We start from the raw sequence: 17,133 nt of genomic DNA, 5'->3' as shown, positions 1-17,133 counted from the left end.
CATTGAAAAAAAAATGGTTTTAATCAAAACCACTTTCCAAATTTTGAGGTTTTTCAAGCTTAATGTACATACTTTCTGGAAATGTATTGTTAATCAATTTTGGGTCTCAAATGGATAAATAGTGGATGGATTAAATTAACACATATTCAGAGGCTTAGGAATCCAGTTTTTAAAATTTTGTATATTATGTTCCATATTTTTATGTTACATATGAAAAAAATTAAAATCATTTTCTCTTTTTCAAAGAAAATGTTAATCAATTATGTTAGTTAATATTTGCCAGAACTAAAAATAACTACTGCTAAAAAATAACTTTAAAAATGAGTTAAGTTTTACATTTTGTAGGCTTCCACTTAAAGGCCTACAGGTTTTTATGGCACAAGCTCAATTTACTTAAAAAAAGTTTGTGATTAAAGGATGCTGCTCTTTAAATAAAGAAGATTGCTAGTAATTAGAACAAAGTAATTTATTAACACCTATTTTATTTTAGAAATATTGCTGATGATAGGTTTTGGTCTAGTTTTAAATAGTAATTTTTTCTTAATTATAGCTTTAACAATATATTCTGTTTCTGGCTTATCATCATCAATTCTTTTCCTTAAACGGTGTAGAACAGCAAATGGTTTCTCTAAGTTAATAACTTTACCATGCAGAAGCTGATGTCCAACAATTAAAATAGGTGTTCCCTGAAACAAAACAGTTAGAAAAATTGGTATATAATAAGTGAAAACCTTTATTTAAGAAAAAAAAAAAATATATATATTTTGTAGAAAGCATCAAGATAACAATTCTCTTGCTGATTGAAAAAAAGATTTAGACTTCTGTCTAAACATAATCAGAAAATAAACACTTCAATAAAAGAAGATTCATTGCTGGTTCTCAATTTACCAGTGACGGTTTCTTATTTGCATTTAAATCTTACGGTTTTATATTTTGTAAAGCAAGCACTTCTAGTGGATATATGGCAAAATTTCCCAGACAATTCATACGTCACAGATGATTTATAATTACCAAGTGTAAAATAATTAAACATTTTCCTGCAAGGATCTTTATAAACTTTTATCTTTTTAAGTAGGTGAAGATATTCTTTGCTTTGTTATAGTCATTATTCTATATATAACTTGATGTTAGGTTGTTAATGTACCTTTAAGTTATTAGGTAGATTTCATAAGAAAGCTTCCTATTGTAACAGGTACCATAGATTCGACTTCTGGAAAATTCTGAAATATCTTTTTATCAAACAATTTTTGATATGATCAACCTTTACAGCAGGAATGACCAAAATGTTGCTGGAATTGGAAGATTCCAATTCCAGCAAAAAATACATGGTTTCTCCAGTGCCTCTATAAAAGGCTATGGCTGCTGCATTTACATATGAATTGTATACACCAACCATACAACTTCTAATTTACTTTGTTTTAAATCAAAATTAGCACCCTTAAAACAAATTACACTACCAAGACTTGATCTTTGTGGTTATCTACAACTTAGTTATTTATTATTGAATGTAGTTACTGCCTTACATTACACAGATTCTACAATAGCACTACATTGGATTCATAGACAACCATCTGGAAAGTATTTGTCAGCAATAGAATTTCTGAGGTTCAGAAATATACTTCAAATGCTAATTGGATGTCTAATCCTCTGATAATCCAGCAGATGTATTGTCTAGAGGTTGTACACCAAGTAGATTACTTGACATGTCACTTTGGTGGCATGGTCCTCATTGGCTTTCACAATCTTCTTTCCGTTGGCCAAAAGATAATTTTACTTTTACTGTAATATAAATTCCGAATGTTTAATAGAAAAATGCAAAAATATAGTAACATCATATGTAACTACAATTGTATTCGATTACACAGAACAATTTTCTTCACTACACACTTAATTCATACATTTAATTTCTGTTTTAGATTTTTTCAAAATGCTAAATCAATTAAAACTGAACAAATTATTGGTTCCCTAAATACAAAAGAATTAAATCCTACTCTAAACTTTTTTATTCAACAATCGCAACACATGCATTTTAGTAACAAAATAAGTAATCTTAAAAACAAACTATTTCCAATCATAGCAAACTTATATCACTTAATCCATTTCTGGATAATTCAGGCTTACTTCATGTAGGAGGCAGATTACAACACTGTATTAGATTACCATGTTAAACATCCTCTTATTTTACACCCAAATGCAAATATTACAAAACTGATTATTAATGCTGAGCATTTGGGTGTTCAGTTAACACATCATTCTTTACGTCAGAAATATTGGATTATAAATAGTAAGAGAATTACTTCTATCATTTGTAAATGTATGATGTGCTTTTGATGTAATGCAAAAAGCCAGGTACAACAGCTTGGTCAGTTACCAATCTTCCAGAGTTATTCCTTTCCGACCATTCTCTAGATGTGCAGTAAACTACGGCGGTTCAATTATGATTCGTCATGGTGGACACAGGCCTAAGACCTTCAGTAAATGTTATATAGCACTTTTCATGTCTCATTACTAAAGCTATTCATTTAGAATTAGTTTCTGATCTAACTTCACAGTCATTTACTGCAGCATTTAAAAGATTTATATCATGTAGGGGTATTCCCACTAAAGTCTTTTCTGATAACAGTCCCAATTTCCATAGTGCCAAAAATATACTTTAGAATTTCTATCAATTTTTAAATTCAGAAAAACTAAATTCAGACATTCAATTATTTACAACTACACAAGGTATAACCTGATCATTTATTCCTTCTTCTTCAAGAAGCTATGGTGGCTATTTGATAGCCCGTCAGAATTAAAATCCCAACAGATTTAAAGTCTGGATGGGCTAAAACTCTGGTTATTTTTTTCCTTAGCATATGAGATAGAGAACTCAATAATTCTGTCCAACAACACATTATCAAAAATTCAATTGAATGTTTCAAGAACTGTTAGACCAGCATATTGGTTTTTTATTTCTTCCACAAGTTTATTTCACTATCATTTAGAATTTTTGATGTAGTTAGTAAAGAATTTCCCCAATTTGGATACTGTTTTTTGTTTTGCCATTTTACGTTGGTTCAATACTAACAGAACTATGGACTTCAAAAAAACTAGCGATATCTGAAGGAATGAGATCACCCCCACCGTTGATATTAATTTGGTTATCATCAATGTTTTCTTCATTTGTATTTTCATCGACATCAGGTGGTATAATTAACTGCATCGACACTGCATGTTGCTTCCTCTTCCTCGATCTCAATGAGTGCTGCAAGCAGCTCTTCTGCTGTTCTGTAATATTCTTGTTGAAAACTCATAGCAGAAAATACTGGTCAAAGTTATATTGGTGTACTAATAATTACATCTAACTTTTTGGTGAAAACACAAACTACACACTGTAAACTAATAACTAAATTTATATTACGAAATAAAAAAGCTATTTATCATGTACTAAAATCTAAATACTGTAAGTAAAACCGAAAGATGCATATAACATATTGATATGGTAGAGGAAGACATCCTCCATGTGGCAGTTTTGGTCACCGCGCCCCCATACCTATACCTTGTAGGCATTACCAGAGATCATCTTCAGAACCCAGGCAAAAGACATCTCTCAGCCTTGTTTTTGTATTAGTCAGGATGCCACTGATGTGAATACCATATGTGATATTCCCATTGGTGTATTACTAGGAAATGAACTCTTTAAAAAACAAAATGCATCTCAAGTCTTTAACAAGACTGAGTGACATGAAGGAACTGAAACTAAAAACGCAACTACCTATTCATTAGATTGAAAGTTGAGTACAACATGCAGCTGTAACATAACACAAAACAAGAAATAGAAATAAACTTAAAAAAAAATAAACTAAAACAAAATGCTACAAAAACATAAAACCTTATAACATAAGAACAACAAAACCAAAACACAGGAAAGACCAGGCGGAACCCTAAATTCCCTCGGCAATCAGTTCTCTTGCTAGGTACCTGATGAAATTTTCAACGATTACCCATTTGGCCTGGTGTTTCCAATTCTCACAGAGATCTAATGTCATACCAACAAATAGTCTCTATGCAAAAAAGTTTGTATCTGAACACACACCTGAATCCATCAGGCCAAATCACTGGAGTCTTGTCTCAGACGGCGCCATGACCAGAAAGAAATTGAATCACATACTTGTTAGGGTGAACCCAATGGGCGCTCTGCAAACCAACAAAGTCTAGGAAGAGATCATGCGTATAATGCCCACCCTCTTGCCTGTCATAAAGTATTGCCATGCCGTTCTATCTTGCAAATTTTTTCTGAAGTTCATTCACCTGACTTAGCAACATAATGCTGCTGCTTTTCTGACGCAATTAAATCTATCAGTTTCACACCTGCCATTACCAAGATTGTTTCCTGTGAAATAGTACAGTAACCTCTCGTTACCATTAATAGGTGAGCTCTTAATACCCTGATAGCTTTTAAATTTTAGCCTATCCGCCCAAACAGGTGCTGCATATAGCATAATTGCCTCATATACGCCACGCCCTTATGCAGGATACTCATAGTCTTAAAATTAAGACCCCCAATCAGGATTGACCAATACCAAAGAAGACATGACAGCATATAACATACTATGGTAATGATGGATACAATTTGTTTTGAAAGAGGCACTACATTACTTACTACAATTACTTAAAATATCAATAAAAAAATTTCTTTTGGCATCCCAGAAGGTGGAAGTAGATTTCACCGGTGCTAAATAGGGAATAAAAAAGATTTCCACCTTAAAGTTAAGAAAAACTTCAAATTACTCAATACAACAATGGTTGCATGTGAAAAAAGTTTCATGTGTTTAGCATATGACAAGCCATCATTGTGTTAGTAATGTGTTGGGTAATATTTCTTCCCAATTAATTTTAAGTTGCCACAACAACTGCAGTGCATGCATGTATCTAGTATAAAAAAATGTGAGAAACAAATAGGGCCAATGAGTGCTAAAGGATCTATACCTGCTATAATGGACAGAATATTTCTTTTCTTGTGCTTTTTAGAATTATTAGAATGATAAATTTGGAAAAGTAATTCCTAAGTAAATTCTGTTATTGATTTGAAGGAATGGAAGAATTGTGTTCAGAAGAAATTTTACTATTATTGGAAAACCATTTATGGAGTGGTTAACTATGTTATTGTAATAGTTTAGAAATATCAATTGAATAACTTCGTTTAAGTTATCTGAACCTGTTATGAAATCATCAACATAAAAATCATTTCAAATGGCTATTTGAAATTAGAGGCTTGTGAAAAATCATTCTCATTTTTTCAATAGCTATTTGAATTAAACATCTAGTGGCTAAATATGGTGTACAAACGGTCCCATATGTTATGGTTCATAATGTGAAGTGTTTTATTTCTTGATCTGCAGAATCACACCAAACAATACATAGTAAATTGGAATCACTAGGTTTAACTAATATCTGATGATACAACCTACCGGGATGGTCTAGTAGTGACCGCATCTTCGCAAATCAACTGATTTTGAAGTCGGGAATTACAATGTTCAAATCCTAGTAAAGGCAGTTACTTTTATACAGATTTGAATATTAGATCGTGGATACGTTATTTGGTGGTTGGATTTCAATTAACCGCACATCTCAGAAATGGTCAACCTGAGACTGTACAAGATTACACTTAATTTACATTCATACATCATCCTCATTCATTCTCTGAAGTAACACCAGACAGTGATTCATGGTGGCTAAACAGAAAAAACCTGACGATATATTTAGCTTTGTCAGACATAATTATGGATTCTGAGTCCAAGCAATATGGAAAATAGGTCTTGTTGGACTACAGGTCTGACTATAAAGTACCATTACGGGATAGGCCATTAGTGGTTTTAGCTGAACCGTCGAAGACTACTCAAATTTTAGTAGTTGGACTAGAAGGCTTGAATACTGGATGGTGGGGTAAATAGCACACATTCAATTTATCAATTAACAAATCATTGGAATTAATGAGATGTGACCTAATCCTAAATATTCCTGAATGAAAACGCAATATTTCATTTTAAGGTTGGCTTGTTTTCTTTTTAAAGATAAGAATCTATTTTTAGCATTAATAAAAGAATCATGTAGTTGAATGTTATTATCTTTGCATGATAATGAAACAACAAATTTGCCTTGATTATTTCGAGTAGTTGGATTGAAAATGTTTTTCACAAGTAGAAGTTTCATTAACTCTGAAGCATTAGTGTTAATTTCTTCAATTTTCCAGAAATTCTTGAGTATAGTGGGGAGATTTTTATGAGCGTTACGAGCAAGAAAACATGCGACAGTATTGTTGCCCTTAATGTTATTAGGAAGGCACGACCACTAAGTATATATCCTAATTTAGTTTCCTGAACAACACGATATCTGGAATTTCAAATGAATTTCCCAGGCAAGATAAGACTCAAAGAGAATTGAGCTCCAGTTAGTATGTCAATGTTATTTGCTATGTCGAACTTGGAATCTGCTAGAAATATATTACAAGGAAGATTAAGGTTGGAAATGTCAAATGTGGTTGATGGAAGGCTGTCTGATATATCAGATAAAACAGCACATTGCACTCTGAATGAAAGGTTCTTATGTTGGGAGTGTAATATAAGTGTAACACAGTATTTGGATTGTGATGAGTTATTTATGCCTGAAATGGGGAGATCATTTTTAATAAACTTAAGTCCTAATTTTAGGTCAGTTTATATCTGCAAAAATTTGCCTGGCTACCAGAATCTAATAAGATTCTACATTAATAGTGATTACCATAAATATCATTGATGTTACATATGGCTGTTAAAAAAAGTATATTTTCCTCTGACTGATTATTAAATGAACAATATGTATTGTATTACCTTCAGGCTTAATGCCATCTAACTTAGAATGATTAATTTTGTACATATGAATGAGGATATTATGTTTTTAGCGCAAATCATAAATAGATTTTTTGAGTAACATTTCATTAATAGAATGGCCTTTATTTAAACAAATAAAACAATTATTACACCTCAAAAAGTCTCTGAATTCATTGATGGTCAAATTTAAAAATTCTTTACATTGTTGTAAATGATGGTTTGAATTACAAAATGAACATTGCTTAGACTTAAATTTTTGAATAAAAACTGACATTATTTCCTTTAAATTGCTTGTTATGATTCAAGGTAAAGTGTTTCTTAAAAGCTTTGGTTGTTAAAATTGTTATGACGCTGTCCTTTTGTTTCGTTTTCTGTTTTCACTTGCATTTGATGTGATGCGTTCATTTTTCTAGAAGCTGTAGTCTGGAATTAGAAAATCTGATAGTCTTTAAAAGTGGGAAACCTTTTATTTGACAACTTTTCTTTCAATAATCTTTAGGTATTGTAGTCCAATTTTGATGTTAGAGATTGAACAACAATAAATTCATGTTTTTTTGTTTTTACAAGAAGTTGCATTGCTTCAAGCAAATTCACATATGAGAAAATTTCATTAATAAATTTGGATAAAGTATCTACCTACGAATTACCATTTTACAGAATCTTGACCTTAAAATGCGCCCAGCATTATGAATTGCAATTACATATTTGTTATCAAATCGTGTTTTTAATAATTCTAGAACATTAATATAATTTTCATTTGTTATTGGCAGATTTTTAATGATAGCTAAGGTTTCATCATTCAAAGAGGAATTTTTGAATATTAGATAAATCATCTCTATTATGTACTAAATCAATAAATATATTAAAATAGTGCTGCTACTCTAACACATTACCTCTAAATAAAGGTATATTAATGGGTTGTAGTTATGTTTGTTTAAATGTTTTCTTTGAACTAAATTCTTGATTAGATGATTTTTGACTATTATATGATCCGAAGCTAAAACCTCACCATCAAATTCATATTCAATTTCTGATTGAATGGTGTCATATTTGCTTCACAGTTCACAAAGATTTCTTATTTTAATTTGTAAGGTGGAAATATCACCTTATGAAGGATCATAATTGTGAGTAAACGCGGCCAATCCTAGTTATAGCAGCCTTTATATTAAACCCTCTTTGTCTAACTAATTGTTACCTATCCATAATAATAGTAATAACTTAAATATTAACAATGTGAATTACTAACAAACTAAATTACATATTAAATAAATCAAATGTTATAACATAAATGATGTTGTAGATCAAATTGCTGCAAGCTCTTTTATTGTAGTAATTTGTTGAACATTAAGATTCTTCAAAATTTCAGATTTTATGTGTGGTTCTGGAAGACTAAAAATGTTGAATAATATGCCACCTTGGTTCAATACCTCGGTTAGGTTTAATTATTCTAAATATTTTATTATTCGCTGGTTCATTCAAATAAGTAAAGTCTTTATTTCATTTATAATATAAATTATTTTTATTATAATCTCTGAACTTGTGATTTATATATACATCATTATTGTATTAATTAATTACATATTCGTAATTAACACATGTTCAGTCTTTGAAGGATGGAACCAGACTCACTAACAATAGAGCATTACACAAATTCATTTAATAAGAGTAACAAAAAAAGTAAGAATTTATAGATTAAAGTAAAGAGTGAAAATTTTTATTTTTACAAATAAAGAAATCCCTTTCGGCATGTTGGATGGCGGAGGTAGATTTCACCAGTGCTAAGTAGGAGATAAAAAGATTTCCACCTTAAAATTAAGAAAAACATTAAATTTACTCAATACAACAATGGTTGCATGTGAAAAAAGTTTCACATGTTTAGCATACGACAAGCCCCATCTTCTTACAATTCCAGCAACATTTTGGTCATCCCCTGTTGTAAGGGTTGATTCATATCAAAAATGTTTCAGACAAAAGTTTTAGGTAATGTTTAGAGGACTAATGACCACTTTAAACTGATTCGATACTGTGCCTATTAAGTAAGGGAGGTATGATTTATTTTTTGTCTTCAAAACCCCATTTTTTCCACCCCCTGGGCCAACAATTGGTATATCAAAAAACTTTACTTACATAAGTTTTATGCCCTTATCCAAAGAATAGTACGAACAATAAACGAGTTTGATATTTTACTTAATAAGAAAGTTACAGCGATATTTTGTTTTTTCGAAAAAGCCCTCCTATTTTCACCACCATGGTCCGATTTTGGCGGTTAACAAACTTGACTGAGATTTTGGGACAAGTTATTTTTAAGGAACAATTTGAGAGTGATTTGTGCAAAATTATGGCAGTTATTTTGTCCACAAGAATGTGAAAAGAAAAAAACTTGTGTGTGTATATATAGATAAAAACTTTTGAGCTGGTGGTTTTGGAGTCTGGGAGATGTGAAACTCAAAGATATGTCAAAATTTTCTGGAAGTTGAATCATAGTACCCATTACAAGAGGTAGCTTTCTTATTAAATCTACCTTTCTTTCTTTCTCTTTCTTTTTCCTGTTTAGCCTCTGGTAACTACCGTTTAGACAATACTTCAGAGGATGAATGAGGATGATATGTATGAGTGTAAATGAAGTGTAGTCTTGTACATTCTCAGTTCGACCATTTCTGAGATGTGTGGTTAATTAAAACCCAACCACCAAAGAACACCGGTATCCACGATCTAGTATTCAAATCCGTGTAAAAATAGCTGGCTTTACTAGGACTTGAACGCTGGAACTCTCGACTTCCAAATCAGCTGATTTGGGAAGACGCGTTTACCACTAGACCAAGCCGGTGGATTATTAAATCTACCTAAAAGGAGGAAATGAAACCTGAGTCTTAACCCAAGCCATTCCTCAATGTAAAATGTACTGGAGTAAAGATCTGGATAAAGGTAGGTATATCTCTTGTACGAGATAGTGCCATGAAATAGATTTGATGAAATTAAAAAGTACATTCATTCATCAGAGAACACAAAACTGGATAAATTGGAAAAATTTTCAAAACTCTGCCTGTATAATATAAACTGAATGTCAAATTTTGCTAATTTGGCATGTTTGCTCATAAAATTTCAATTGACGAGCAAATGGTCCCTTATTTTGGACGCAAAAATGTTCATGAGAGGAAAGCTGGTGAAATTTTATATTTTATCAACGGGAAATAAAATTAGCGAGATAGAATTTAAATTGCATTTAGTTTTGTGTTACTTTGATCAGCAAAAATTGAAGAACCTGACAAAGTGACTGAAATTTATTGTAAGACACTACAGTAAAACGAGTTTACCAGACAATGCACAAAAAGACAAAACTAATGAAAATAATGCAAGATGAAGCTGAAAAGTGTATCATAGTTAAACTGCTTATATTTGTAAGAAATGCCACATGTTTTTACATGTGGACTGTTATAAATGATTTTACAGGGCAGCTGAAGAATAAAATGTAAAATTATAAATATTACAGAAAATAATGTAAACTGTAATTATTATTGCTATTAACAAAATTATACAACTTGCACGGAACTCCCAACGTTGCATGAATGCAACAGGTCATAACTCAAAAACTACAAATACGAGTTTCACTTTCATGTCTACTTTTTAAATTGGATAGTAAAGATGGGGATAAAATTAAAAAAAAAAAAATCATAAAAAATGTATAAATTATTTTCAGACAAAATGGGTTAAATAGCTTATTCTCTACAGCCATACTTAATGTTATATGTTTTTTAATACACTGTTCAATTTTATTACATAATATACATTTGTTAATGTTTGTTACCTCTCATCATTTCTCTACATTACATTCTTTTCTTCTTTTTTATCAAAGTGCATGTTCTTACCTTTGTTCTTTTTACTAACAATTTTTTTCTGTATACACCATTTTTACTGGAGTATTCATAATTTATATAAATTTTAAGTTAACTTAAAACCTTAAAAAGGAAAAAATTAATTATTTTTTAATTTACCTTTAAATTCTGATCTTCTGAGGATGGTGTTTAATTTAGGTAAGTTATTCTTAATTTGATGCTAACTTTTAAATACATGAAAAAGTTAATTTTTTATATTTTTGATTTCAAATATGAGTATTTCTTAAAAATACCTTTCTTATTGAAAGTAAAAAAAAAAAGAAGAAAAAGTTCATTGTTATAAGTTTTTGATATAGTAAACAGTAATGAGATACTACAGGTACATCTCTGTTCTTGGTTTTTTCCTACTTTCCAACATCACTAGACAAATGCCAGAGCAATACTCTCAAGCTAATGCCTATTAAAATTAATATGGATTCTAAATCATGAAAAATAATTCAAATTTTTATCTGTTCTGAGTTATTTCAATTTGAATAAAGCTGATTTTGCACTAAACATAAAAAAAGTATTAAACTGGCTTATATAACAATACAAAAGAATCAATAAAAAAAGCACCCTCTTTTCAACCCTCAAAATGTGGTAGACTAGGTAAAAAATAAATTTTACCAACATTTTAATTTTGTAATATATTATTGGTATGGATTAACCTGTGATTTTATTAGAATATCTTCAACACTCTATTAGTTAATAAAGTCCTATGAAACAAATATAAAATGATGAAAGTTTACTTTTTTGATATCAAGGAATGAAAATTTTCTATTAATAAAAATTGGACAGCAATTAGAAAAATTCTTCTGGATTTCAGATGTTCACAGCCCTACAATATCTAAAATATTCTAAGTGGAGGGAGAAGCCAAGCTAGTGATTGTCATGGTTGGCTTACCTTTATAGCAGCATGTATGACATTTTATCCATTAGGTTCTTGGTTAAATTCCTGGTCAGGCTTGGGATTTTTTACATGCTACAAAATTTATTTCTCATCATAAAAAAAGGGCTAAATAGGTAGTTGTAATTGGGTGTATGCCTGAAGCTATTAAAATAAAAATTAAATAATTTGGTCAAGATTATCGTTTCATGAATTAGTTAAAATTGACTCTCCATTCAGATGAGGGGATTTGAGTATAAGTTATCATAAAAAAAAATGAATTCTGAACAAAACTTATGTAAATATTTCAGAATGGTAAAAACATGGGATAAATAGATAACAAGGATCATACTTTGAAGGAGATAATAACTGAAATCAAATAAATGGGATATTTTAGTTTTAAAGACCTAAGGTATAAATAGATTTTGAAAAGATTGTGCATTAAAGACCGTTTAATAAACTGAAACAAATTTTAAAAAATATAGTAAATGCAAATAGCATTATTTTTTTATTGACATTATACATCATAAATATGTATGAATTATTTATAAATAGAGGTATTTATTGGTGTTAAAATAATGTGTTGGGTATTTGCAATAGTACCAATGCTTCACCTGTGAATTATAAATTAAAAATGAATTACGCTAATGGTATAAATCTTCAATATATTTACACCAGTTAATAGGTAGAAATATACAGAATTAAATTACAATTATTATTAATTTTCTTTCTCTAACATCTATATATTGTTTCATGAAAGCATGCAGCAAACTAAAACATAATATGATGATTCCAAATTTATCACTATCTATCACATATCTTCAATAATATTTTCACATAAACTCTCTGCTCTCTTCGCATACTTTTTTCTTCTAAAATTATATGTTGAATGCAATTTTTCCAAGCATTTCCATCTACCTATTAATAGATTTTTTACATCACTTAACTTAATGTTGTGTTACCAGTAGCCTTTCACTTGTGTCCATATCAATTCTGTTGGGTTAAAATTGCAATGACATGGAGTAAGATAATGACAAAATTTTTGATTTTGCGATTCATCTACTTGGTAATGAATATATTTTTGTTTAACTGATTTTACTATTTTTAAAAGTTCTACTTTTAACATGTCTTTGGTGAAGCAATTTTAATCATCAGCCAATTTTTGATTTTCAGGTAGAAGCATTTGGAATTTTTTTGGCAGTTTTCAGGAAATGGTACGGTACATTATCCATTACTATGATGGATCCTTGAGCAAAAATTTTGACAACTATTTTAAACCACTGCAAAAAGATTGTCACAATTCATTACACTGTGATACTCTTGGGAAGATCTGGAATACCCTTAAATCACCATTTAAAACCCCATTTTCACTTCAAACGTGCATTACTATTAATCATTTGCAGCCAGGATTTTCACCCAATTTACTAATCTTTCATAAAAGTCTTTTGTTCTCTTTATTTCTTTATCCACCCACACCTTTTCCTGTACAAGTCCCACATTAATCCAAGTTTCATCTAGATAATAAATTGTTTTATCCTCTTCACAAAATCGCTTAATTTCTCTTAAATATTATGTCATGAAATATAATACTTTTGCGTTCTACCAATAAAAAATTATTTTTCTGGAAATGAAATGAAATGATTTTAAACCCAGTGTAATGTAATTCTAGAAAAATTCAGCAGTTCAATATTGGTAATCATGGCATTTAATATTTTGTCCAAGTTAGGAAGCTGAAATAAAATGAATGAATCTTTTTTTTTTATGCTTTAGTAAAATCGTACAACATTTCAATTGTTTTCAAACGCTTTCAAATCTTTTTCGGGCTAACATGTTTACTATCAATTTTATGTTTCTTTATTATATTAAAAATTGTTCTTTTGCTTAACATTGTTGCACTGCTTGCTTTCTGAGCAATGTTTCTGACTGCAGTTTCAAGGTTCTACATACATTGCTGATTTCTTTTCTTTCGGAGCTGCTTAAGGGATTTACCGCTTTATGTTTCACAACAGAATCACTCATTGTTAAAACCTGATTGATACAAAAACACAGGGTAAATTAAATTAATGAAAATACCATTGAATAAAAGTGTTGTAAAAATGATGTATAAAAACTATATTGTACCGTACAGAGTAACTTGATAACATGGATTGAAATTCTTTCACTGAACTGAACAATTTTGTGAAGCATAACAAATGATGTTATCATTATTAAACATCATAGAAAGACAAAACAAAATTTGATTGCTTATCATTGGCAAATCATGGCACCAGACAATAGGTAACTTATACAGTACATAATTACATGCATAAAGCAGTAATTGCATTTGTACCTGGGAGTGACAGAATGATTCAGCCTAAACTACAGATATATTACTAATAGGTGCTAAATTCATAGTTATATCTGCTTCACTATTTCCTGAGATTGACCTATTTCTATGGTAAATTTTATATCAAAATTTATCATTAGAATTACATTTGTTAATATTCAGGAAAATGATTTCAGGATTTTCTTAATTAAAATTACAAATCAAATATATAATGCAGTAACACTTTTAAATAAAAAATATTTAAGTTACCTCTTTAGTAAAATGTAAATCTCCTACATACTGCCCAAGTAAAGGGCTGCCAGATCTTGAAAGTAAATCTCCTTGAATTTCTACCAATCCCCATGCTGGTAAACCATCATCACCAACTTCAGCTCTAGAATATTAAAAATGACAAGAATTAATGTTGCGTTCTAACATCAGATAATAATCATATTCTGCAGCTCATGTGACAGAATTATTGGGAGGCTGATAGCAACTCTTAAGGTCTGAATCTTTGTTTGAAGTTTTACATTGCTTATTTATTTTAATAGATTAAATTGAACACTCTGATAGGTATTTAAAAAAAAAAAATAATGGTTCCCTTTCTCAAAAATAAATAATACTACAACAATTCTTGAGTGAAAAAAATGTTGATAAACAATTTATTGAAAACAGAAACGGTAAGCAGACAAGTAAAGTTCAAATATCCTTTTTTTTTTAACATGATATAAAATTGCAACAAAAATATAAATTAACTTGCTTTCAAATTACATAGAAAGTGTTCTTCCAGATCTTTTTGCAGCTAATTGCAAAACTTTTGTCAGTGGAGAACTGTCATTGTAGAAGGTAAATAATAGTACATAATATCAATCAATGAGTGCAAAATACAAAGTCTACATAAACTTTAATGGAATGGTACACCTACATATCTGTACATAAATTTTATAGTAACTAGTTGTATATGGTCAAAAAGTTTTGGGCAAGCTGGTGTACTAATTTTGCAAAAATTATAAGTTAATAAAAAATGTATTAAATCAAAGTCAAGGCTAAAGCAGTTCTAAAAAAGTTACATATATACGGATCTTCAAAATCTGAATAGTAAACCGTGTATTAACAGTAGTTCAAAATATCTTTGATAGTATTCTAGTACATAATTTATATGTATGGAAAGTGGAGATCAAAGTTATACTCCTGTAAATGAATATAAATAAATAACTGAAAATTTTTATTAAATTAATCTTAAATCTTAAATTAATCTGTTTGCAATTGCTTTAAGATTGTCAATAGTGGGATGTTTTGGCGCGTAAAACATAACCTTTAGAATTAGAACAATTTTTTTGCGAGTTTCACCATCAAAGTATAGAGAGGATAAAAGAAACTATACTTACAATTTAATAATAATGCTCATGTTCGTAGAAATATCAGTAAAATGTTAATGTACAATTAAAATACAACTAATGGTCGTTATGAAAGCGGATGGTTTCGTTGATAAGAATTCGTTCGAAGCCAATTAGTTATATGGAAGTGAAATTGAAGTTTTTGACGGCAGTTGTAGAAAAAAATATTCTGGTTCTTCAACAGGTTCTATTGTTCATTCTTTGACTTTTAATTAAGTTAAATATTTCATTATTGTAATTTGATTGCGAATTTATCATACGTACAGTGATTAAAAAAAAATCACTTCCACTTTCTATTTAATTATGTATCTTATCATGGTATTTAACAATCCTTAGACCACCCTTATTTACATTTCATTTACAATACTAATAAAATGACTCATCAAGTCATTTAAAAATAGACGTTTTTAAGAGTATTTTTTTAAATATCATAGAGTTGGTAGCATGGCAGATTTGTGTGAGCGGATGATCATGGCGGCGTGTTAGCTTGTTCGTAGAATATGCGTTGCTAAATTCCTCGTATCCGCCTATATTTCTTCGCGATTAATTTTCGGTTTTAAAGTTTTTTGTTTTCTTATTTTTGTTTCGTTAAAATATTAGTGCCGTTATCATGACCGCAGAACAGTTTTGTTTACGTTGGAATAATCACCAAAGTACCTTGGTTTCGGTATTTGATGGTCTCTTTGAAAGTGGAACTCTCGTTGATTGCACATTAGCTGCTGATGGACAGTATTTAAAAGCTCATAAGGTTGTTTTGTCTGCATGCAGTCCATATTTGGAGGTAATTTACATGTCTTAGTTAAAATATTAGTTTTAAGAAAACCTAGCCTATACTAACAATGCATGGTTGTGAGTCACTTTCGTGATAAGCTTTTATTTTTTATTTTACGTTACAGTAGTAAAATAGAATTCACATAAGAAATCGCTAATGGACAATTTATGATTACTAAGTTATGATTGTAGTTGTTACGTACACGTAGGATATTTAATTCTGCTAGTAGTGTAACATCTAATGTTTACTTTGCATAGATGTAGTGAGAGAACTTAATAAATTTTCTTATATTTCAATACTATGTATCCTGCGATAAGTAAGCATTCTTTCGTTTTTAAGTTTCATGTTCTTGACTTTTCAGTTAATGATGCCATATTTATTTATGTTTTTAATTTTGATTTGATCTGTGTTTGTTGAACTTAAATTTGTTTGTCCGCAATTTATGTTTTTAATTTGCTGTTTGGTTATTTGTTTTCTTTCATTTTTGTTTTTTCGGTAAATTTAAACTTCTACACATGTATAACTATAAAGCAGTGATTGCAGTTTTTAATTTTATTGAAGTTTTTGAAATGCCAATATGTTTGTTATTTTTGTTAAAATGAAGGTTTTGGTGGGAAGTATTATTTACTATCATTGCTGCTTGTTAATTTTTGTAGCTTAATAACCTCACTTTTTTGTTTCTAGCAGTTTTTACTTTCTTTTACTGATTACTTAATCAGTCTGTTGGGATGATTTTTATGTATTTATTGCCATATTTTATAGTTATAATGAATTTTAATAGATTTGTATGACACATGTTTTTGTTGTAAATTTTTTCTAATCTACCTGAGATTAATTTTGATTATATTTTAGTAGTAATTTAGTCTACTTTGGTACATTAAATTATGTATTTGAGAATGATGAATAATATTTGATATTTTTAATTTCATCCTATCTGGAATTTGTAGAATTAAACATTCTATGTTCTTCTGTTTGAATTTAATACATAAAAAAAATCAGTTGATTCTGAAACTAGAATTTATAAGTGAGCAGGTTGAAACATTTTTCTTATGT

The 17,133-nt window shown here is 29.7% G+C and overlaps 2 protein-coding genes across 6 annotated transcripts in view; one reads left to right on the top strand and one right to left on the bottom strand.

Annotated features, from left to right (window-relative positions):
- Window positions 1-451: 451 nt before the first annotated feature.
- Window positions 452-15,612, bottom strand: LOC142326656 (chromosome transmission fidelity protein 8 homolog). The gene is made up of 3 exons (XM_075369261.1): window positions 15,300-15,612; window positions 14,182-14,305; window positions 452-686 (listed from the first exon to the last, which is right to left on the bottom strand). The coding sequence occupies exons 1-3, from the start codon at window positions 15,317-15,319 to the stop codon at window positions 477-479; spliced, it is 354 nt and encodes a 117-aa protein (XP_075225376.1). The 5' UTR covers window positions 15,320-15,612; the 3' UTR covers window positions 452-476.
- Window positions 15,613-15,775: 163 nt separating this feature from the next.
- LOC142327116 (uncharacterized) overlaps window positions 15,776-17,133 on the top strand; it is a 462,885-nt gene continuing 461,527 nt past the window's right edge. For all 5 annotated transcript variants that reach the window (XM_075369991.1, XM_075369992.1, XM_075369989.1 and 2 more), the window contains exon 1: window positions 15,776-16,089. In XM_075369991.1, coding sequence (XP_075226106.1) covers window positions 15,919-16,089 — 171 coding nt within the window. In that variant the 5' untranslated portion in view covers window positions 15,776-15,918. The remainder of the gene's footprint in view (window positions 16,090-17,133) is intronic.

This window comes from Lycorma delicatula, chromosome 6 (genome assembly GCF_047948215.1).
Source record: "Lycorma delicatula isolate Av1 chromosome 6, ASM4794821v1, whole genome shotgun sequence".
NCBI classification, from domain to species: Eukaryota; Metazoa; Arthropoda; class Insecta; order Hemiptera; family Fulgoridae; genus Lycorma; species Lycorma delicatula.
This window is presented reverse-complemented; position numbering and strand designations above follow the sequence as displayed.